Genomic DNA, 25986 nt, shown 5'->3' on the forward strand with positions numbered 1-25986 from the left:
AGAACCCAGAGAGAAGGGATGTGCCATTGGCAGCTTGGCATTGAAGGCGTTAGGGCAGTTTCCCCCTCCTTTTTCTGCCCCTTCCCAGCTGTCTTTTTGCATAGGTTGAATACAAGTGCTTTGCCTTTGACATTGTGCATTTAAATGCCAGCCTGTGCAATTTACAGTACAAAAGGGCAAAGATACTTAGGGGAATAAGAAAAAAAAAAAATCTCTCTTTTCATTGGTTGACCTTTTTGATTCTGCTTTATATAGACATTACAAGAGCCCCTATGACCACATTTCCGATCTTCAAAACAATGCCCAAAATAACCCCTCATACAAAGTTATTTATAACCATGCTCCCAGCCTTTATGTATTAGAATATAAAGAATAATTTGCATTCATGGGCCTGAACATTGAAAGTCATTCCTATCTCAGTTAGCTGAAAGTTAAATCAAGTTGCATTCTGTGATTTTGTTGATAGGGGTCAGGAAAAAAAAATCTGAAGGAATATGTGAACATAAAATAATTTCATATGTAGGAGTTTAGGTCAAAAATACTTAAATATGAAAAATATATTTAACAAGCTCAATGTAGATTTAGATTAATTTAGAACACTTCAAAATTTCAAGATGTTGTAACACAATAGTCTTATGAAACAGTTATAAAAGAAAATGAAAAACAGAATGATGGTAGTGATATGCAAATCTGCATTCTCAATTAATGATTTATTGACATAAATTTAATGATTCTTTCATTCTCTCTAAAAAGTCTTTTTATTGTTTTTGTTTAGATCTGAAATATTCCCTAAGGAACCCTGTATTGAAAGCTCAGTTTCTAGTGAAGCAATGTTCAGAGGTTTAAATTTGGGGAAGTAATTGAGTCCTGAGATCTCTGACCTCCTCTGTGGATTAATCCATTGATGAATTAATAATTTGGTAATATTATTGGGAGGTGGTGGAACTATAGGAAGTGACACCAATTTGGAGTGAGTGGATCACTGGGAGCATGTCCTAGAAAGCATGTCTTGTCCTGGCTTCCTCCTTGCTCTCTTTCTTTTCTACCTGGCTGTCATGAGAAAAGCAGCTCTGTTTTTCCATACCCACCTGCCTTGATTCTCTGCCTCAACTGAGGCCGAAAACAATGGAACCAGTTGATCGTGAACTGACACCTCAAAAACCATGAGCCAATATAAATCTTGTCTACTTTTAAGTTATTTTTTGTTAGGTATTTTGGTCAAAGTGAAAAAAAGCTGATTAACACATTCATTAATTCTTTTGTTCTCTTATTGAGTCCTGCCATGAGAGAGCTATCTTCCAGGTGCTAAGGAATAATTATGGTAAGATAAATTTCTCACATCTATACAATGTCATTGGCTATTGAAGGGAACAGACAACAAAGGGTATGCAATATAACATTTGGGAGTGACAGATGCTAGGAAGAATTATGAGGGTGAATGGATGGAGAATAAGGAAAGTACTGTTTCCCAGCAGAGTGGCTTGGGGACCAATCTCTGAGGAAATGCTACTGGAGCAGAGACTTTAATGAAGGGAGAGATCTATGCATCCATTGGTGGAAATAGTTCCATACAAAGGAAATGCAAGGACCCTCAGAATTCAAATTCCCTAAAGATCAAGGGAATGTAAGAGGAACAGTGGAATTATATGGCTTGAACAAGGAGGGACTTGTAAGAATTTAGGTTACAGTTTAGATTAAGGGTTTCAGCCAATGAGAGAGCTGCTTTCAAAGGTCCTAAATGCTGATTATTTTATGCAATTACCAAAATAAAAACTTAGAAGTAATAATAAAAATATGCCTCATGTGCTCTGTTGACTAAAAGAGTTGTTTGATTTGCCTTTTGTTCTATCCCTTTACCTCTAGCTAAACTGTAGTCAATTTTGTACACTGAATTAGTCTCTTAAAAAAGGAAAAGCCTAGTGCCACCTGGTGACCAAATTTGTGAACTCCATCAGAGTATTTGCAAAACAATAGCATTTAGGCTTAATGGTAATGAAGCTTTCAGTAACATACTTCTGGGTAAATCTCTCTATTTAGTACATTTAAAATTATAACGAACTTAAAGGCTCTACTAAAATGTGGACTGATGCTGTTGTGTGCTTTGAGCAATCTCTTAGTTTAATCTAATAAAATAGCTATTTTTCTCTATATATGCAATGACTTTCAAAGAATAGATAATAAATAAACACATATTCATTTGAGATGAATCTAATATATATTCATCACTGAGGTGCCATCTGCCTTCGTTAAATATACAACTAGGATCCTCTTGAATCCAGAAGCATACCACACCATATTCTATTTATTGTAGTAGTTGTGTGATCATTTATTTAGCATGCTGAATTATTTTATATAGTGTTTATTTAATGATTGTAAATTGATTTACATGTTACAAATAAATGTGGTTTAACATGACATAGTTCAAGGGCTACAGATTCAGACTACCTGTCTTTGAAACTTGGCTCAGTTACCTACCAGCTGTATGGATGAGTCTTGTTTTACTCATCAGGAGATACTAGTAGTTCTAACTTTATAATGGTGATGTGAAGATTAACTGAGAATATAAGTAAGATGCCCAACACAGTACCTGATATGTTACAAGTAGTCAATACAAGACAATATTTTCATCATTATTATGTATTTTGTATATGCTGCTTAAGAAATGGAAAGTCAAATCATGTCTCATGAAAAAAAGATATAAAAATAAGTAGCTTATGAAGATATTTTAGTCTGATCACTTAATAAGCATTTAATTAAATTTATTATTGGAGTAAATTCTCTCCTCCATTATCCAACAAATATTTATAAGACTAAAATATATTGAAGACTACATGTGTGTTTAATAATTGTTTCCAGAGCCTAGAGAGGCACATGGCAGAGTTAAGATGATCAATGTATTCTTACTGAATGAATTCATTAGAAAGGACTACTAAATGAAAAGCTATCTAGTTTTAATTTTTATCCATGTAACTATTTTAAAACTGGAACTTGATGCAAATTAAATAGTGTTTGTGTGTGGATGTATGAAAAGCTGGAATAGTATTTAGATTATATTATTTCATTTTTACCTAGGAGAATGATGTCAATAACAATGTTACTCTATCCATTTTTTAGTAATAATTGCAAAACTCCAGCATTACTAATTGTGAGAAGTCATTAAAGAGAAAAATTTGGGTTCAAATATTATGCAAATTGCCACATTGTATGTAGTGGATTTTCCCCTCTCATATAATGTGCTCTTGAATATTTAGCTATTGAAATAGCAATTCCATTTTCCTATTTTCAAATTTTTGGTTAGGACCACTTTATTATATCACATGTATACTTCCCTGCTTCTTATTCTGGCATAACTCTCTTCTACAACACACAGACTCAAGGATTTCATTTTATCTAATTTAAAAGAAAAGCTGGTATTTGCATATATACATTTACTACACATCCAGTGAACTCAAGGATGCTGTCAGCTCCTAATAGTCCAATATTTAAAAGTCCTCTCTTAAAAAATTTCAGAATATTTGGAAAATATGAAAATTCCTTCTTACTGACATATTTCTATCATCTGTGCAGTGAATTCTTCTTAAAAAAAGTTAATACTTGTCTTAATGATATTTCTGTGGTCTCCAGAATTTTTAAAACTCTGAATAAAAGGAATATTGCTACCGTAAGATTAACCTTGATCAATATTTCAGGAAGTATTATTAAAGGATTATTTGTTGGGACCTAGCAGAAATGCTAATCATAAAGGCCCAGCATGGGTTTGCCAAAATCAAAGAAGTCATGTGAAATTAATCTGAATACTTTATCTCATATTGAACTGAAAGATCGTGGAAATTGTGTAGGCTTGATGCATGTGTATCAAAGCTTTGGAAAAGATGCCTTGTGATATAGAAGAGAATGAGCCGACTGAAACGGCCTAGAAACCCCTTGAACTTCTACTTACTAACACCTAGTAATGAACAATGGTCAACTTGGCAAAAATGTCTCAGGGTGTGTACTGGGGCTTCATCATCTCAGGAGAGTCTCTAGATTTAGACATTCTTGAAAAAAGGATTTACTTTTGGCACAGTCGAGGATTTGGTTTTTTGTAGGGATTCCATTAGTGATGTGTCAGTGATTTTTGACACATTTGCTATCATAAAGGGAAAGCAGATCTTCAAAGTCAATAATACTTTTCATATTTTTATGTGGAAAAACATATTTAGGAATGTTTGTTGGTAACTATATTCACTTACCAACATCACTCTTCAGTTTAGAGTGTTTTTTCCTAAAATTCCCTGGTGATTCCTATAGAATTCACTTTTATAAGAATGTGAAGTCATCAATTCAATTTAACCAAAAAGATTTAATGTTTTTCCCTGAGTCTAAGTTACTCCCAAGTAATTTAGAATTACAGTCAGTCCTATACTAAACAAACAAACAAACAAACAAAAATTACTTTTTTATAACCAGTGATTTTTCTGGTGCTTCACCAATTTATGATTTCAGATGTAATTTAAATTAGAGTGATGATTGATGATTTTATCCTAGAAAGTCCAGGCGTAGATAGGTCTCTGCCCTTAAACTATTTTGAGAATTGCTTTGGGAGTAATCACAACAGCATGGTGTACTGGGAGCCTGGGATGCCAATGTGATTGACATACTGCCACCATCTGCCCTTGATCCTGGGAATTTGTTGAGCACAGTGTGATAAAACAAAGGATGTTTTCATAGGATGAAAAACAAAGTGAAATGATGAAACCAAGGATGTTTTATGCTTGCATTGGTTCTAAACTTTCTGAAAAGTTTATGTTTTAAATCAACAAGCATTTTTATTTTTGATTGAAATAGTACTATTTCTTGATTTTTTACATCAGTAGAAACCCCCTTTCTCATGCTGTTTTCTATATAATGTGATTTTTCATTTCTCGCTACCCATTTCCCCAAGTAAAGAGATTTGGTTCTATGCTTAAACAAAGGGCATCATTGTCTATTTTAGATAATTTTTTATTCAAATATGCTGGTATCTATCTAATTCTAAATTAATTACTTACTAAATAACCAAATATCTTTTCCCTTTATATTTTTCATGTAATATTGCTCTATGAAGTGAGTTTTGTTTTTCATTATTTACCATGAAATTATTCATTGAGATGTAAAAATTATTCTAATTAGCTAATTTATAATTAACTAGCTAATTTAAAAGTTAGTTTACTAGCTAACTAGAAGGTACCAGCTAATTCAGCAGAATTTTAACCAAATATCTTTTTCTTTTATTTTTTTTTCTTGTGATACTGCCATGTGATGTGTTATTTTGTTCATTTGATTATTTATCTTTATTATTTTGGACATTTTAAAATATTAATATTCTTTCACTTATTTTTTTCAATTTAATTGCAAAACATTCATTCATAGAAGTTATTAGAAGTTATGGTACATAATTTAGCAAGATTCTCAATGACCCAAACATCTATTAATAGAGATGGACTCAATGATCAGGTATCTTGCTCAAAGAATATTAAGAAGAAATAGAACATTTACTAAAATTAGGTTATCTTTAGCATTGACCAATTAGACTTTCTATATTGATAGAAATGTTCCATGTCTATACTGTTGAGAATGAAAATCACTAGTCACATGTAGCTCTTTAGCTCTTGAAATATAGCTAGTTATGTCAGAATCAACATAATTTCCTATGTACATACAATAATATACCATGGTGAATCTCTACATCCTGTACAACCACAAGATTGGAATCTTAATTAGAACAAGATGTACATATTTATACATGTTTATATAAATAAGTCAGATTGTATTCTACTGCCATGTATAACTAAAAATAATAAAAAATTAAAAAATAAATATAGCTAGTTATTGAAATACTGAATTTTGAATTGCACTTAATTTTTAATTTATTTAATTTTACATTCTGTAGCCCAATGTCGTCATATTGTACAGAAGAGTCTATTCTTTAAAATTCCCATGTCTTCCTCATGCCTCCCCCCATTTCCCTTGTTTTCCAACAATTTGACTGGAGAAGTAAATTGTAATTTTAGTTCATGTTCTTGGAATTGCTAGGAGCTGGGCATGATTCTGTGGTGTGCTGGTGATCTTTATCTTGGAGTAGGGAACACTGAGTTATGATGTTTCCTGATTTCCATGGATCACATAATTTCTCTATGGCCCCTTTGAATACCAACATGAAATTGGGTAACTGAAAAATTTCGGGTACTTTAACAGTCTAATCTCAAAAACTGGTACAAACTCACTAAAGTATACTTATATCCTGTGAAAGGCCAAAATCCTTCCCAGATTTTCTCCAGTGCTGCAAAGGATTATATGCTCCAAATCACCTCTAGCTGTGAGCCCGGCTCTTGCTTAATTGGTTCAGTTTGTAGATTGGTTTGTTAATCCTCATTATGGTATACTTTTATTTCACCCAAATATTTTAATTTTCACAAATTCATTCACACAAAATGTTTATACAAAGTGTAGAATTTTTCAAAAAAAGAAGTCTAGATTTCAGAAAGTGAGTGGGAGAGTTTACTATCTGACAATGCGACAAGATTAAATATTAAATATCTCTGCTACTTAATGTTCTCCGGTTCTTCTCTATTTCCCTTGCCCAGGTAGCCCCAGGTGTATATTCTTCCTCTTTCCACATAGCATTTGTCCTCACCCTCTCACTTTTGGATTGTCCTGAAGGACTCCAAAATTTCTCAATAAGTTATTCAGAAAAATACAGTTCCTCCAGTCTTTACTGCTAAAGTCTCCTTTTAATATCCAAACCCCTAAAGTTGCTTGACGTACCCTTTATTTATTGGGATTAACCTTTCTTAAAAGGTAGTTACTCATAAATTTAACAGTATTTATTAAATACCAGCTGTGCGCCTAATACTCTTCTGGTCATAAATATCAAATTTACCCCTCCATTACGTAAGTATTGAGTGTAATAATTTTCAAAATGCCTAACATAGTGGTGAAATATGTTGGCAGTCAAAAGATGCTATTATAATACATATATTTGAAGCAATGTTTAGAAATATATTAACAAATTGGAAGAAAGAAAAAAAAAGTGGCAAAGTTCAGAAAGATCAAACTGTCAACCTCTTTATATATTCCTCTTAATTATATATCCTGTTTAATCTCCAAAACTACCTTTTTGGTGTTAATATTTAAGACCTTCAGATATATGTAAGCAACAATCACTTTAGCAAAATTGGTCATAAATCACTTTTTTTAAAAATTAACACTAGTCTATCTTTTCATTGCCCATTATTTATTTGTTTGCGGTTGTTGTTGTCATAAATTCTGTAGCTGTATATCCTACATACATAGTAAATATGGACTTAAAATACTCTGTTAGTCAGATTTTTGTCACTGTGATCAAAATATGTGACAAGAATAATTTAGGGGAAGGACAGGTTTGTTTGGGCTCTTGGTTTTGGAGGTTCAGTCCAAACTCAGCTGACTCCATCACTCTGGGCCTCTGAAGAGTCATGGCATCATGGCAGAAGAGTGTGGTGGAGGAGAGCTGCTCAGTTCATGGCAGCCAGGAAGGAAGGCAAAGGAATAAGGAGATAGGGGACAAGATAAAACCCCAAAAGGCATGCCTCCAATAATCTACCTACTTTAGTCACGTTCAGCAACCACCCAGTTAGTCTACTCAAATTACTAATTCAACAAATGGATTAATCCACTGATCCAGTTCCAGCTCTCATACTCCAGTCATTTCACTTTTAAATGTTCCTGCATTTTCTATCACATGCGTTTGTTTGAGAACACGTCATATTTATACCATAATAAACATATTTGATGCTAATGAATTAAGAGGAATATAAGTGTTCTAATGTTAGTAAAGAATTGGCTTATTTAGTTCTCTTGTTAATCACATCTTTTTATTTTTCTGGAAAACTTTTTTGGGAATTTTTATGAGTACAGTGAGCACTATTTTATTTCTCTGCTAGGTGTTCGCATCAGAAGAACAAACACATTGTATTTTTCCCTGGGCATGAACATATCTACCAATTCTTTCATACCTGCCCACTGGCTTGAACTCCACAATCTCTGTTCTTGTTCAGGCACCTTTACTCTAATTTGGAACACTGTTATATCCTATTTTTCTTGTCTTCCATACTCTGTAATTCACACTACATAGTATCCAACATGGTTTTTCTTAGAACACATATTCTACATACATTTGATCATTTCACTTTTCACTTAAGAGTATTGAATCTTTGCTTTGTCCCTAGGATGAAGTCTGGATTTAAGAATTTGCATGCCTTTCTGATCTGCCTCTAACCGCATCTCTTAATAGATACTCCCTTACTCTCTTCTCTCCAAACTAAACTATATTCAATTGTCTATAGGTGTCCCTTTTTCTCTTATTCTTTTGTTCTTTTTAGGGCTTCTTTTTCTGTTCAAACTCAACCCTTACCTCTCCATTTATTCACTGTTTCCATAACTTTATTCATATTAAAGTATCCAGCTTATATTTTATATTTCTATGAATTCTCATCCCCCACTATTCCTCTGAATGGATGGTGTTCTGTTCCAGGAGTTCTCATAATAAAATATCCATTCCCTCTTAGAGCTCTTAGTTTGTAATATTGATATTTAATGGTCTCTCCTTAGACTGTTTTCATTGTTTTTATTTTATTTATTTATTTATTTATTTATTTTGTTAAATCACTTTCTGTGCTTTAACTAACATAAGTAGGCACAATGCAAAGTGAATATTGTGCCCCCATCAAAATTAAGGAGAGTTAATAAATGATGTATATAATTGAATAATTTGTTTCTCTGTTGGCACTCAAAAATGTCTGGAAAGAAAGCATATATTTGAGACTACTTATTATGTTCAAAGATTATGCTTGGTAGTTTATGTATGTCACCTCATTTAATCCTCACAACAGTTTGAGCCTTTGAAAATCTAAGCTTGCTCAAGGATATAAAATACAAAATAGCAAGGCCAGGATTCAAAGCTCAACCTTTTTGATTACAGTATTTATGATCTTTTCAACAATTCATATTGCTTTTGAGAGTCTATGAAAACTGTATTGCTGACTACTATCCATCTTGGCTAAACTGAAGAATATATATCCAAAAGCCTTATAAAGTATAAATATTCTATATAAGTACTGTGAATATAAAGACATTCACATTTGTTAATGAATAACTAAGTGGCTATATAGTATTATTATTGTAAGTCATGTTAGAGGGTAGCAAGGAATATTTATTCTTTTCATTTCTAAGAGTAACATCGCCCAGACTATGTTCCTTATTAATGAGTATTACTTGAAAGAAGAGTTTTATCATCCAATACATTTAGAAAACAGTTAACGTAGATTGGCTTCTCTACTGTAAAATTTTAGTCCGGAATTTGTAAGTGCATTGTAAACTCTTATGAGGGTAACACCTTGTATGCAGTGCTTCACAGAGTTATTTGGACCTTTAACTCTTTTGTGAAAAAAGAACATCCATTACAACTAGCATTAAGTGGATTCTACTTTCAAGTGGATATGAATCACCTGAAAATGATTTTACTCATAAGAGAATATTACTCTTAAAAATGTGCTGTGCCATGTAAATGCAAACTAGGAATGTGGATGGTTACTTCTGAAATTGTAAAGCATGGAAATTAATTTATATATGTGGAATGAAAAACAATTCTTATTAAGTTACTCCTATGAGACATAGTATGATGTTTTCATAATTGACTTTGGAAATTATAAAATATGACCTTTCAAGTGATCAATTAATATTATGCATATTGTGATGCTACAAATTTAACTATTTCAATGACTGAAAAATATGTATATTTGTTGTGATGAACTGCCAGGGTCCAGCCCCAGCGGGGTCCAGGGAGTCCTGAAGGAGGAGTGGCGTCGGCGAAATGATGAGACAGGAGTCGTTCCGTTTGAGCAATCTCCAGAGAGAGAGCTAAAACTGCTTTCTCTGGGTCCCCTTTTTATTACAATTTTTCTCATCATTATAGATTCACAATACGTCATTGATTATATAATTTAAAACTTTGCCAAGACATGACATTTCCTTAACCATGATTGAGAGCACACCGATCTACATTCTTCCAGGATATGACCCCCAGCCATACAATCATCAAAGTACAGAATCATCAATAAAACATGTCACCAATTTACATCCTTCAGATTTTCCCAAGATTTACTATTTTTCCCAAGATATGTTATTTCCTTATTAACTAATGCCAAACTACGTAACCAGACTCTAAGTCTCCTAGCCAATCATTAACCTAAAGTACACTTGTACTTTATTTCTAATTCAAAATTCCCATCTAAAAAAGTCCCTTTAAATCTTATATTTAAAATATCCTAAAGTTTATGAGTCATCCTTAAAACATATCAGAAACCTATACAACTTAAAGACTTAAGAATTTCTAAACTTAAGAATCTAAATAAAATAATATTTCTAACATTATTCTAAAACTGTGTCTTATAAACCTATTTTAATTGATTCCTAAATTTATTCTCATAAAACTGGTTGAGCTGCTTTCTCGAAGAGTTTCTTTGTTTCTCAGTCAAGGTACACTAGTTTTCAAGGAGTTTGTTTCTCAGTCAAGGTGCACTAGTTCTCAAAGAGTTTGTTTTTCAGAGGATGATTGTTGTCCATTATTAGGTTTGTCCACAATGTACTAAGATAGAAGAATAGCCTTTTACTTTGTCCTTGATATGCTGAGGGGTGGGTAGAACGGCCTCCAAGGCATGAACTACCTGTTCTGTTCTAGCCATCTGAAATTTAATTTGTTTGGCATTTCACATACCTATGCCTCCTGTGAGAAACATAAGCATGAAAATGCAAAGTCCCAATTACATAAAAAAGGGTCTCATGGTTTCAGTTACCCACCAACCAGCGTGGCTTTGCCAGCATTCATCCTCACTGTGACCCTGTCAAGACAGTGGGAGAGCGGTTTTGCCAACACTTTTTCTCACTGTGACCCTGTCAAGACAGTGAGTGGGGGATCGCCTCCACCAATGAACAAAAAGAATAATAACAAAAACATGCATGTTGAACATTTACTGTCTGCTACACCCTTTTAAACTATCTTTGATGTATTCATTAATTTGCTAATGGCATAAAATCAACTCTATTTTCTATATATTTTAAAGATGAAGAAACTAAAGAGAAGAGTTGTTGCATTATTTGCCAAAGAAATTGGTTGTAGTGAAGTGAGACTCTATGCTCCTAGGACTTACATTCTTAACCCTTATGTAATATTATCGCTTCCTATGTAATTTCTTATGTTGAAATCTTTATGGAAATATACTTTTATTATATCAGTTTTTCTTATTTTGTTATAGTTTTATGTTTTATGTTGATTTTTAATGAAGCACTTATGAAAGGCAGCAACTGTACCTTTATATCTCTTAAAATAATTTTAACAAAAACAATATCTTACTCTGCGTTTTTCCATGTTCTTTCATCCTTCAAAATAACTAATTTTTTATCCAATACATTTAAAATTTTGGTCAATATGACACAGAGAGAGAGAGAATTGATTGTGGATAACCATTGAGAAGATGACATAAAAATGAAAATAAATATGAAAATATGAATATAAGGGTATATGGAGGTCCTATTCTCATAGGATGTGTAAATTAAGAGGAGGGTGAAAACCAGGGTGGAAGGAGAACAATGTAACAGTTGAATCAGGATTCAAGGACATAAATGCCTTAAGAGAAATTCTAGTGAAGTGTTACATAGGCCTCAAGGAGGGAGAAAAGTCTTGCCTTTGGGAATTAGGGAATTTGGGGGGAAATGAAGGTATTTGAGATTGATTAGTCTCACTCATATGTGAGAAAAATTTAAAAAGTTGATCCCATAGAGGTTGGGAGTAGAATGGTGGTTACCAGAAGCAGGAGAGAGGAGGGACTGGAAGGCAGTGTGGTGGGGTAGGGGGGAGGCTGATCAATTTCTACTAAATTAAATTAGAGGGAAGAAGCTCTGGTGTGGTATCTCACACCTGACTTGACTGTAGATAGCAATTATATACTATTTAATCTCTAAATGCTAGAAGAAAGATCAAAGGTTTTCACATGAAGAAATGATAAACAATTGAGGAAGTAGAGAAATTTAACCTGATTTAAGCATTACAAAATTCATACATGTATTGAAGCATCACATGGATCCTATTATTATGTATAATTTTTATGTTTCTATGTATCAGTTAAAAATAAAATAGTGATTGTGAAGATAAAAAGAAAAAAAGGAAAAGGGCAAATAAGAGCATAAGGAAGTGCCTGGGCTCTTCTTTATATGTAGAATTAACTAAACATGCCACATTGAGTTGGCTAAAAACAGAAAGCAACTTTTTTTTTATGTGTTATTAATTAGATCTGGAATGTATTGAAAGCTTGGTCACTGGTAGTGTTTGAATATGAGATGTTCCCTAAAAGCTCATGATAGACAATGAAGGAATGTTCAGAGGTAAATTGATTAGACTATGAGAGCTGGATTGATCCATTTCCTGGATTATAATTTGAATAGACTAACTGGGTGGTAACTATAGACAAATGGGGCATGGATGGAAGAAGTTGATAACTAGGGACATTCCTTTGAGGATTCTATCATCTTCTCTCTGTTTCCCAGCCACCATGAGCTGAGTAGCTTTCTTTTGCCATTTACTTCTTCCATGATGTTATGCCTCATCTCAGGGCCAGAGTGATGAAGTTGGATCATTATGAACTAAGACTTCTTAAACAATGAACCCCAAACTAAATATTTCTCCACTAAGTTGTAGTCAGGTGTTTTGGTCACAGTGATGAAAAGCTGAACAACATAGTCCCCAGTGCATTAATGTCCAGAGGTGGGGATTTGGGGAAGTGATGGATCATGAGAACTCTGACCTCATCCATGGATTAATCCACTGAAAGCTGAATCGACTCCTGGGGGTTGGTAGAATCTGTAGGCAGGTGAGTCATGGTTGGAAGAAGTAGGTCACTAGGAACGAACACTTGTGGATTATTTCTTGTCCTTGGCCCTTCCCTCTTTGCTGGCTTCCATGCGTTCAGGAGATTTCCTCTGACACCTTCTCCACCATGATGTTCTATCATATCTAAGACCAATGGAGCTGGTCAACCATGGACTAAAACCTCTGAAACCAAAGCAAAGTAAACTTTTCCTCCTTTAGGTTGGTTATGTCAAGTATTTTGCTCAAGCGGTCAAAAACTCATTAAAACACCATAACTACCATCGCAAGTTTACTTTGTAGACTTGCTTCTCCCTATCTCTTACAAACTCAGCAAAAGATTCTCTAACTTTATTGGTCATGCTCATTTCAGCTAACAAAACAGTACTCTCTTTTTCCAAGCATTTAGAGCATTCACAACACTGTTACAAAAGTTCTCAATTTTCACTTATATTAAAAATTCCTTTCAGCTTGAATTCTGTCAGTCCTCTGAACCTATAAACCTGCATGCAGATGGAAGGTGCTGTGGGTTTCTTTACTCTTCCTTACTCTACCCACTAAAAGCTGATTAACATTCCACCAGGTTGGAGCAAGGGGAAGGAGGAGATAAGGAACACAGCTATCTTTCTCTATTGGTTCAAGTGTAACCTCAATTGGTGCCATTTATCCACGTCAAATATCTCAAACTGATTCTTTTTATGAAACTCTATTTGGGATTCTTTAAAATCTTTCTGTTGGAGAAATCTGGCTATTGTTCCTCAGATGTGCAAAGACTCCTGTAACTAGCTCTTTAGGAACTCCTCAGCTTTCTCACACTGCCCCTATTAGTACATGTACATATTCATTGCTCTGGACAACCAAACAATTTCTCACCTTAGACTTTTTCAGTGTGAGACAAGTACCAGTGCAGAAACCTCTCCCACCTCAATTTTGGAGGGCATATGCCAAGTGTTTCTAAAATCTCCAATTTGACTTAAGGGAAAGGAAAAATACCACTCTACTTTCTCTCTTTACTTTTTGTTTCTCCTAAACAAATGTTTTTTATCTTCTTTGTTATCTTTTCTCTGCTACTATAACAAAATACTGCAGATTGGATAATTTAAACAAATAAATTTATTTTCTATAGTTCTTGAGACTGGGAAGTCTAAGATTAAGGTGCTAGGAGGTTTGGTGTCTGACAAGGACTGCTCTCTGTTTCTTTGTTGGCATCTTGTTGCTGAAACTTCTGGAGGAGACGAAAGCTGTATCCTCACACGGTGGAATTCAAACTCTGCAATTTTTTTTTATAAGGCATACATCTATACTTCAGGACATGGCCTTCATGGCCTATATGCCTCCTAAAAGCCCAACCTTTTAATACTGTTGTCTTGGGATTGGGTTTCAACATGAATTTTGGAGGGGGACACAAACATTCAAAACATAGCACCAGTTAAAGATTTATTTATAATATTAAACTTTTAAAAATGATTGTATAACAGAAATATGAACGTTCAGAACCTTGAATACAAAGCCCAGACATTTTATAAGTCTATATATCACCTTTAATTGCATGGCCAAATCCTTGAAAATTCACCTGCTTGCTGTGAACACCTAGTGTTTATATTTATTCTCTCTTATAAAATGTATTTCAAAACGTATTTCTGGGAGATCATTTATTAATGTTCATAAATACAAATTAAATGCTGTTTACATAGAAGTTTGAGTATGTAAAGAAATTCCTACAAGTTTATGGAACATGTAATAAAGTAAATTCATCAAGGAAAATAATAATGGCTAAGTACTGACTAAAAACTGACCAAGACATCTTAATTACTGAATAAGGTTATAAATTGCCAAATCTACAAGACACCTCTTGTCCACTAGATTAAAATGATAAATTTTTTAAACTGTACTTCATCTTATAATAAATCTCATGAAATCATTACTGTGTCTTATTCAATTACACATATATTATTTTCAGTGAATTAATTTGCTTATTATTTATATTTGTATAAACCATTTTATGCCATTACTTTCAAACATTTCTTTAGTGAAGGAACATTGGAATCTTCTAAATATGATGCAGTTGAAACTCTTGAAAACAATGTAATTAAAAAATAACAATAGTTGGAAAACAGACTTAAATTTAGCAATTCCTTGTAGGGTAAAAAGTAAATCTTTCTTTTTGGTTGTTTATTGCAATTATATGTGTTAATCAATGAACTTTAAAAAAAGTTTTATCCATCTCTAAGACTCTTTTTAGATTATTAACTCTACAATTCTAAATTCCAGTATCCTTCAAGCCACTTTAGATTCTATTTTTTTTTCCTATTGACCTTGGCTATAGTTGTTAAAATTTGAGTTACACTCCTTACCTCCATTTTTACCATCACCCATTTTAAGCCCGTAGTGGCTAGCTTCTTTATAGTCTCATGTTTTATTCCATATTCATGCCCATATTAGTTACTTGGAAACACCTAAATATGAAAACAAACTTTATTTTTACTTAATACTTAGGTTTATTTCTTCATTTTAAAAAGCTTCCTTTCCCTTGATCTTGCTGAAATTGACATTTGGATTGTTCTTATGCATTATTAACCAATATATTTCTTGATGGGGTACAAACTGAGACATTCTATTTATTTCTTCCTTGGAAAAAAATTCACTCTAATAATTTTATGTTGCATTTCCATGTGGATAACTATAAAATCTCCATATTTCTTAAAGGATTATATTTTTCCAATATGTGTGCACAATATTTCATTGGAAGTTTTACCACTGTTTTAAACTCTACAGGTACAATAAACTTTAATTACATTATGTAAAACCAACTTTGTTTCTCAGATCCAAAACCTATTCAAAACCCATTTGAATAAACAGCCTTCTTCCTATGTAGGTGTTAAATAAATCTCAAAATTCTATTAATTTCTTTTTTTTCAAATAGTTAACATTATTTTCTTTTGATTTCCTTGAGCATTTGTCTACTCTTAGATATTATAGCTTTACAGGTAGAGCATTTCAGTGACATTTTATCTAATTTCCATGCTACCAAGTTAAATCCTAACAATCATACAGTATATTGTTTCTTCAAAATGTGGCTCAAACTGCAGTTGCTGTCAGTGCCCTAGGAAAAATGTCTTCCCCATTTGCAGAAATTTCAAGGTCAATTATTTTGACCATAACTTAATTAAATTTTTTTTTAAAATTAGCGTGTTTTGAAAATAATAAGTGTTAAGAAAACTGAGTTTGAGTTTATTTGAGCAAAAATTGATTAATGAATCAGACAAGCACTCAAAATTGAAAGAATTTCAGAGAATTCCTCTTAGCAATGTGGGCATTGAGTAAATGTGGAAGCAACACAAAGTAACATAGCTAGGTGCTTGCCTTAGGAGGTCATAGTCTTGTCAGTTGGCTGCTTGTGATTGGCTGAAGCTCAGCTGTTTGTGATTGGATATGATGCAGCTGTTATGAAAAATAAACTTCCAAGTTAGACTTAATTCAATTGATATACTCTTAGGTTGCAGCCCATTACATAGAAATTCACAGTAGCAAGATAGCCTCAGGACAATGGCCTTCTGCTCATTTAATTTACAATTTTTACTTTCTTCTGCCACAGACAGGCTGATCCTGATGAGGGAGAATAGACCACCACTCATTCATTTTGCAGCTTTCTATTCCTTATATCTTTGTGGCCCAATATGCTCTCTCTTTATCAAATCATATTTATATCCTGCCTCCTGAAAATTGCCAATCTCTAAAACTCAGATAATCACCATTGTATTTAGTATTTTTTATGTAGTGCCAAAACCGTGAGTGGAATTCATTCTTATTTTTAGGCAATATGGTTCCATATCACCAGTATGCATAGCACAATAAACACAGAAGACTGAGTGACAGACCTCAGTAATTAGAGAAGAATTTTGTCACTTAAAATCAAATTGCATATTATTTAACCACTAAACTGTTCATCTTGATGACTGAGTATAGTAGAAAGTCCTTTAAAAAACACCTCTGAATTCTCCCTCAGATTACATGATGTGGGTCTTTGTTGAGGATTTTCCTTTTCTTTGGAAATGACTTAAATTTATAACTGTAATAAATCTGCATTTCATAAACCCTGAATTTTCTACATGATTATAACATCTTCAGATTTTGACATCTGCAGAATTGCTGAGAAAAAAAAAAGACTCAGGGAATCGGAGTTATTTGTGAGGATAATTGCTATCCATTTGATTTAGAATTGAAGGCATATAACACTGATTTTTTTCAAATACCTTGTCTCCTAATCATTATTCATTTATTCACCCAAGAACATTTACTGAATATCTACTCAGTGCCAAGAAAGGTGTTAGAAACTGAGGATACAGGTAAGAATAAACCTGTCTTTGCTCAGTTTTCCTTTCACTGTCCTTACTATTTTATATTTTCATTCAACTACATATACACTTAAAATTCTGTTTGTTTATAACATTTCCAAATGGGCTAATGAGATAAAATTGCTGTTTCTTTTTTTCTGTAAAAGTGAAAACCAGAATAAGTACAAGAATGGTGATATTCACAAACACTGTTTACTAACATTAGAATAATAGGAACTATTTTTCTCAGTGCTGAATTGAGATCATGCTGTTCAATATCATTTAATGAGGGAACATTTCCTACCCAGTGAGTAAAATATGAAGCAAGGCATCTAACAACAGAACAGAAAGTCCAATGGGAATTTCACCACTGAAACTTTAACTGGAAAATATGACTGAAAAGTAATAAATTCTAGTGTATGTAACTTATATATGATAAAATGGCCATTTATCTAGAATATATTCTTACATTATTTATTTATATATTTATTTACTATTGCTTAAAGAACTCAAATCAATCTTGGGGTCCAATCCTTGAAAATAAATCACTCACATGGCAAATGAAATATTTTTCCACATGATAGCATTTATTTTAATAAAGTTTCACATTCCTACAGAAAACCCTAAGTAGAATTCAAATTTCTACTTGATTCTAAATTGTTCCAGCATGTGTCCTAGGAAAATCAGTCTTGGTTTTTGGTCAGAATGCTCACTTCCAGAATACAATCAATGAAAAGAGAATGAATTATCATGGTAATTGTCAGTAATAAAAATAAATAAATACAAAATTTGCCATCAAAACATAATATATCTAATATCTTCAAATACTCTTGTCTGTGTGTGTAGTTGCTGATTTTAGAAAATCACTATTGAAGGTAGAAAGAGACCTGTTTGATCAACTTTCCCTTTATTTATGTGGATACGTTGAACAACACTCTAAGACAGATATTTCTGTCCCACATCTCCAAAAGTAGAATTTTATATCTTCCTATGGTGTTGCACAATATGATTTTTATTCAATGTATGAAATTAGACTTTTTCTTAGTCTAAATGAAATCCACACTTCTCTCAAACTGTGAAACATATTGAAGAGTAAAATTCATTTGACTGTTCTCATTCTTAGCTTCCTGTTTTATTCACCAAACTTCTTTTAATCACTTAAATACATTTGTCCCTTCCTCTTCAACTCTAAACTTTAAATTGTTAATTGCTTAACAAATTTGTCATCCTTCCACATTCTAACCAGAAAGCTAGAGAATGCTATAAGTAGGAAATGTATATTCTCCTATGCCTAGTTGTCTCCAAGTAATACTGAGAAGAACTGATGCCCAAAATCACATGAAGTGATTTTGGCTTTAATTTAATTAAAGCATCTTTTCTTTATCTCAAATTTAAAAAAAAATGTAGAATGATTTCAATGGGAAAAACATTAAAAGCCTGATTTCTTAAAGATTAAGAAGAAAATAATGGGACTATATTAACAGACATTGAATAATTATTTTTCCCCCTCTGGATTAAACTGTAAAATGCTAACCTATTAAATGAAAGGCTTCTTAGATTCTAAAACAAAATACGTTGCTTGATGAAGTGAAGCTTTTCTAGGGGAAAAGAAATCTAGCTATATTATGCTACCTATTGTAAATGATGTTGCCAGTTTATTTAGAGTTTTAACCTCTAGCAATAACAGATTATTTTGATAAATTATTCATATTTCTGCATTGTGTACCTTTTGTAATTTGCATATCTGGCAGCAAGTAGGCCCTTCTTTCAGGCTTCAGTCCCCTTGGTTAGACAGGATGGCTAAAGGCTGCTTCATGATGAATTTCATCTCAATAGGGTAATTATCATACTGAAAAGAAGTAATACCCCTGAAATATGCTCTCCTAGAGCAATAAGTACAAGAGGCTTAACCTAAGAGCTTTTAAGCACATTGTATCTTTTAGGTTAAATGTTAACCTTTCTCTGTTTAGGAGTATCTATATCCAAAAATAATACTGTTATTTATAAGAAGAGAGAACAGTAATTTAGAGCTTGATTTAGCAGCTCATTGGTTGGAAGATAATTTGTCACTAATTTCTAGTATGGTATTCAAAAAAAAGAAGTATACCTTTTGAGGGATCAAAATGTTTTGCATTGCTGGTTCAAATTTTAGCTATAAATCCAATAAATATAAATTTCTCTGTCGGTTTGTGTCAAAGTATTCATCTTTTTCTTAATGCTTAGTTTTATAGTCTAACAAAAATCTAAATGTCTTGCACATTGTGAAACTAACAAGATAAAACTTTCAAAAATGTTTCTTTTTTTGAAAATTAAGAAAAGAAGTTTGGTTTTTAATTTAAGTCATAAAGAAATGCTTAATAAAAAGGCTATAGTGAAATGGTGTGATAGTGAAATTCTTCAAACTTCTCTACTAGAATCCTGGTCACAGAATACTGAAAATCAAGTTCTGAAATTTAAAATTAAAAGACTTTCTGCATAATACATAATCAGTGATCAAAGAACAAAAGAGTTTAATTAGTTTGTGTCATCTTAAAAATTTAACAGATTCCTAAATTTAATGTCTTATATCATTTTTTTTAACTTTTACAGTTAGATTTTCTGAGCAATAATTGCTTACAAGTATTAAAAAGGAAATTCCGTCAGTTTGCTAGGTTGAATAAGTAACAACTAATGCTCTTGGGGGAATTTTTAGGGTAGTAAGAAGGGATGATTGTCTAAGTTAATAATTATGTAATTAATTACTTTGAGGTAGAAATTGTACTGTCAAGCCCAAGTGGGCTGGATGTTGAGAAATGACCAGAATGAAGACTCACTTTCTGCTTCATCACCTGTTCTATTCCTTCTCCTGCTCCTATTTCTTCCTCTTTTTAATGAAATCTTTCTTATTTAGTTAGTTATTATTTGATGAACTGAATGAATTTACATTATAATTACTCTGGGATTATTCTTTGTTCACTTGAAATAGTAATTGATCACTCCCAACTTAATCTAAAAACAAAGCATAATAAATATAGTGATTTTTTTTCCTCTGGAAGTGAGTGAATGCTTAAAATACATTGAAGATGTATTGTTCTCTGCAATCCTATGGTTATTACCTGTCCCTTAGCCAAAGAACAACACTGGGACTTGTAATTTAGCAGTTCATTTGATGCGAAAACTACATTTGGACACTCAGTGGATTTACCCCTTACAATAATTGAGACCAGAATATAAACAACTTTACATATATGAAAAGTTTATGATATGAAGCTAATCTTTAAAAGTACATGCAAAAATTGTTTCCTTAGCAAAACAGTTTATAGTCTCACAATACTTTTTTCAATTTTGTAGATTACACTCTTTTGCCTTTGGATTCAAAACAAATTGAAATATTTGGCTTATCTAACCATACCAACTTGTTTATATAAATAAAATATGCTCTGGAATCCTAGGAATACAAACTTATCTAATAGTTTTTTACTAAAACACTAATTATGCTGAAATTTTAATATAGGTTGATACTGACTAATGTTTTAGTCTGAAATATTACTATCTATATCAGTATTATTCTAATCTTCTGTTAATACTTTTTATGATTATCTACTTTTATTTAAAATAATCATGTGCTTTATTTAAAATATAACTGTCTTAAATAAAAATTAATTCAAAATAACAATATCATTGAAAAATTAGGATGTATGTAGTGGGGTAGTACAAAAAAATAAAACTGGTTATCACTTGATATTTTAAATGGATGTTGCATACATGGGGTTAATTATATTGTTTTTGTTATTTTTGTGAATGATTTCATTAGTTAAATGCTAGTTTATTTTGTAGTTAGCATATTTCAAAAGGAGGTAGGAGAAGTATTTATAATCAAAATTTGTCTGTATGGATTTAAAGTGTTTCATTCATACCATTTTTGGGGTGACTTTCTTATGTTGTGCATTTATGATCTCAGGGTTGAATCCCTTTTTAAGCCAGGCAGTTTTAAAAACTGAAATACTGTGCTCAAGTGTGTGTCCAATCTGCTCATCTCTGCATGTGTCCCTGGTAAGCTTTGAGGCTGATATTATTTTGGGGTGGATACAGCTGGCTGTGTTATTGAAAAGATATTTGGTTTTAAATTGCTAGTTTCTACTGAGATGTAGTTCATGTAATAGTTTATAAATTAATGTAAATGGACTTAAAAGTTTTAGTCGGAGAGGGAATAGATGGAATTTTGAGGGATAAACAACATGCTACTTATATGGTCCTGAGATTTACCTTCCTTAGAATCATTCCTTTACAGTTAAAAATACACAGAATGTCCTCCTTAAAACATACCTTTACCTGAGTACAGTCGCTTCAATGTATCAGTATTCATTTGTTAACTGGCTTTTTTTTTTTTTTTTTTTTTTTTTTTTTTTTTTTTGCAAAAGAGTAGAGGCAGGGAAAACTCGGGAGGGAATTGGGGCATAGCAGAAAGAAGTGTTCAAAAGAATTGAGCCCTAAAACACACTCACTGCCTGTGCATACAGCCAAATAGAAGGCAGGTTAAGGTTACTGTTGAGATCTTGTTGAGAGATGACCAGCCTGTCAGAGCACTCAAATGGGGAATGCTGAGCAGTCAGGGGAATTTTCTGTATTGGACCACTGAGAATACAACCAACAGGAAAATAAAGTGGTCAGTGGGAGAAGTAATAAGATCCTTAGGAAAGCATTCCATGACTCATAATTGGGTGTAATGAGTGGTTCAATCAAATATTACATGTACTGGTGTTGTTTAAGATCAGTGATTTAAGAGATCATGAAGAAAAAGGAGAAGATAAAAGCTGCAATTTTTAAAAGTAATTTACTAGTTAATATTTCAAAACTTTTTTCTAAATTTAACCACAAACTACACTATTATACTTTGGTATATTCAGATATCCAAAGAGTAAAATATTTGAGCAGTTCAGTTGTCCTTTGGACATAATATTTTCTTATTTATCCATTTTTTTAGGCATCAGATATTTAATAAGTACCTATGAAATGCTAGTCATATAGGTGTAGGTTAAGAGTAATACATAGAACTAAATTAACAATTCCATATCTAAATGGAAATCCTGACTACTAACTAGGATCATGTCTTCTGGACTGGACAGAGATATTACTAGCATGCTATTTGTCAAAAACTTTCCTCCAGAAAAAAATAAAAATCAATCATAAACAGATTTTTAGGTAAACTGAATTTAATTTTGGCAAGATATATTTTGTCTGAAGCAATAAATATAAAAATAAAATAATATATGAATCAAATGTTATTTCTTTTATATAAAGACAAAATGAAGTATTAGAATTTTCATAATTGTCATTATGATATAAATTAATTATTATCTCTCCAGCAAAGGGTAAATATGAATTAATAATTAAACTTCTTTTGTTTGGACAAAAAGCATGCAATTTTAACTTATAATTATTTTCCCAATTATTCTGATGCAATCTTGTTATCTTAGAACTCTAACTAGTATTGCAAATTAAAATAAGCTGATATCAAGTGAAAGATTGAATGTACTTATGTGTTTATCAACTCCCATATTTTTTTTAAAGAGAGAGTGAGAGAGGGAGAGAGAGAGAGAAAGAGAGAATTTTTTAATATTTTATTTTTTAGTTTTCGGCGAACACAACATCTTTCTTTGTATGTGGTGCTGAGGATCGAACCCTGGCTGCACACATGCCAGGAGAGCGCGCTACCGCTTGAGCCACATCCCCAGCCCTCAACTCCCATATTTAACATCTAGCAAATGGCTAAATCTGCTTTCCCATATTATAGAATAATTCCATTATTGAAAACTTAGTAAAGAGAATCATGAACCATACTAAGATGTGAAATGTCATTGCTTTTTGAAGTATTCATTTCTCTTTTTTTTTTATTCTATCTAAAAATATTTACGGTAAACATGAATTTTTCTTACCTTGTTTCTTTTAAGACAAAAAATTCTGAACAAAAGGGGAAAAAGAACAATAGCAACAAAACCTAAGAACAAAGAGGAAGAAAGATTAAAAATGAAGCTCCTTCATTCTCTTACAATATACATTGTTGCCCAGGGCCATGCTGATAGTGATGGACAACACAGCAATATGGGGAATGTCATCTCCAAGTTAAAGGCTTCAGCTTGAAATTGGTTGTCTGGGCTTTATTCCTGTAGGAGTCATCAGGGACTTTCAATGAGCCACTTTGTATCCAAGTGTTCCATTCATTTGAAAGAACTGATTAATAAAGCAATAATTCATGAAGAATCCTGAGATTTTTAAATTCAGGTGCAAAAGGTTCTATGACCATGATGTTCTATGGTCAGTGAACAATGAGTAAAACATTTTGGGGCATCTTTATTTTATGCTCTAATTTCTTTCAGTCACTTATGTTTGTTTGTTTCAATAAGACCCATTCTCTGTAATTCCACTATCTTTACTTGTAAACAAAAATTATGAATGCCAAAACTAATCCTTCCTTATTTTGTAATTTCTCACCTTTATTGTTCTTTTTAATACATTTTTTGAAACAGCACTTCAGGGTAATTTGTTTATTTTTATTTTTCTTTCTAAGAGCCAGAAAAAGCTTCTGAAACCAAACAAGGGACTGTAAAAGTTGCAGCACAAGGTAAGCAATTAAACACTTAAAAAAAAAAAAAAATCTATTGCTTTTTCTTGTTATTTTCTTAAGTTCCTAACACTTTATTGACAAAAGCCAAGGCTGTTTATTGCAGAATAGCACCATCTGCTGGGTTATTATAGAAAGCATTATGTAGTTGCATGAAGATACATATAGCAAGTGTTTACTTAGTAACTAGAGCAAGCATTACTGAGATATTCAGATACCAAATATTATACCAAATATTCAGATAAACTGCTAAAAGAACCAAGAATTAGTATCTTGGCTCCAAGTTTCAGTAATTGATCCTTACATACAATATTTTTCCATAAGTAAGCCATAGTTAGATAGATTAAAAAGATATAGATTTATATATAAAATGATGTACATTTTCCCAAGTGTTTGGTCATACCTTATAATTTGTCATATTAGAAAATCAGTCACAATATTATTAAATTAATATTGTCCCATAAATACCCAAACTGCAGAAATTGGATTCCAGATATGACTAATAAAGTTAGTTGCCCCATTTTAGATGAGCCATCTATGAAAATCAGTTTTATCACTTAGTAATATTTTTGCGACACCAAAAGTGATTTACTCTCAAACCATGAGTATTTTGACAAAATCACAAGGGAAGGGGACAAGTGTTCTGCCATTGTCATCTATGAAAACTTCAGAAACCATTTTTAGAAAACAAAAGGTAAAATTTTCATTGGAGAAGATCTGCATCTTCTCTTTTCTGCCAGATTATATAATATTGAGCAATAAGACATTCATTTTGACAGTGGTACAATTGTTTTTGGGTAGAAGTCCCTTGTAGCAGGCTCATTAGCATATGATATCACATGATACACCTTTGGGTGTATTGCATCTGACCAAATGTTGCTTATGAGCAATATATGCTAGAATGGTTAAAAGCTATGATTCCTGTTTTTAGTTTTCATGTTGATTATTGTTTCAATAAAACTGAGTCTTCTTTAGGAAAGTTCTGAGAGGAAAAGTAACAAATATTATGGAAGATAGAAAAATAGAGCAAGTGTACATGAAAATGCAGCTTGAAGTAAATTTCTCAATCAAATGATTATCACTTAAAAGATTCATGCTGTAAATATTATTTTCTCATTAAAAATACAATGACCTTAGGCTCTTTGTGTTTTAACAAAAACTTTGTAAGAATGTTTTACACATGTGGAATTATAACTTAGGGCAGGAATTTAGTTTTACTTCAGCCTCATATTAGAGGAGTTCAAGAGGAGGAAATTGAAAAGATATTTGGCAATTTGTTTCAGGTTTAAACTTGAGGCTATAGACTCTTCATTCCAACATTCAAAATACATTGGACAAGACAGCCTCTGAATTTTTTTCTTTTTGAATAAAGGATTTTTTGAGGAGTGGATATAACCTAGAATCTTAAAGTCTTGTTAGAACTATCTTTGAAAGGACATTAGATCAAAGTGTTGATTAACCACAGAGAACAAGGTGAGAATTGGGCACTTGTATGTGTACTCACAGAAATAAGGAATCATGAAAGTAGGAATAACTATCATTTGTGTCACTGCAGAATCTCTTTAGAACTTCCTTACACATATTTTATAATATTACAGATATATAATTTAATTATGTACAGAAATCTAGAAATAATTTCAAGTACCCTATGTGGACATAGAACTTACACAAATAATTTAAGCAGAATTGACAGTAATCTCTTAGCAGACAGGTAGGTATACTGGAAGGGATACATTTAACAATGATGCTTTAGTGTGATAGAAAGCTAATTTACATATGCTCATTTATTTATTTTTACTGTTAAAAAGAATTTAAAATCTACATTTACAAAAATATATGCATGTAGGCATTTATAATTATTAAGATTCAGCATAATTTCTTTGGAAGTATGTTTTAAAATTATTTTAACAAATTTTGAAGCACTAAGGAGTCTGTGATATAAATATTTTTATAATTTAGGAGATTATTATTTGAAGATAAAAGAAATTTAAGTATCAACATAAATAGAATGTCATATAGTGCTGAAATGAATTGTGGAGTCTTAAATGTTATATGACTAAAACAAAATGATTTTCAGTAAGAACAGGAAGTTGAGGAATTCCTCATGGACTACGAATGACTTGACATGAGTC

General features: G+C 32.2%; 1 protein-coding gene across 9 annotated transcripts in view; it reads left to right on the top strand.

Annotated features, from left to right (window-relative positions):
• Trdn (triadin) overlaps positions 1-25986 on the top strand; it is a 362446-nt gene that overhangs the window by 179477 nt on the left and 156983 nt on the right. For all 9 annotated transcript variants that reach the window (XM_076858293.2, XM_076858296.2, XM_076858294.2 and 6 more), the window contains one exon: positions 23801-23854. In XM_076858293.2, coding sequence (XP_076714408.2) covers positions 23801-23854 — 54 coding nt within the window. The remainder of the gene's footprint in view (positions 1-23800; positions 23855-25986) is intronic.

This window comes from Callospermophilus lateralis, chromosome 6 (genome assembly GCF_048772815.1).
Source record: "Callospermophilus lateralis isolate mCalLat2 chromosome 6, mCalLat2.hap1, whole genome shotgun sequence".
Taxonomy (NCBI): Eukaryota; Metazoa; Chordata; class Mammalia; order Rodentia; family Sciuridae; genus Callospermophilus; species Callospermophilus lateralis.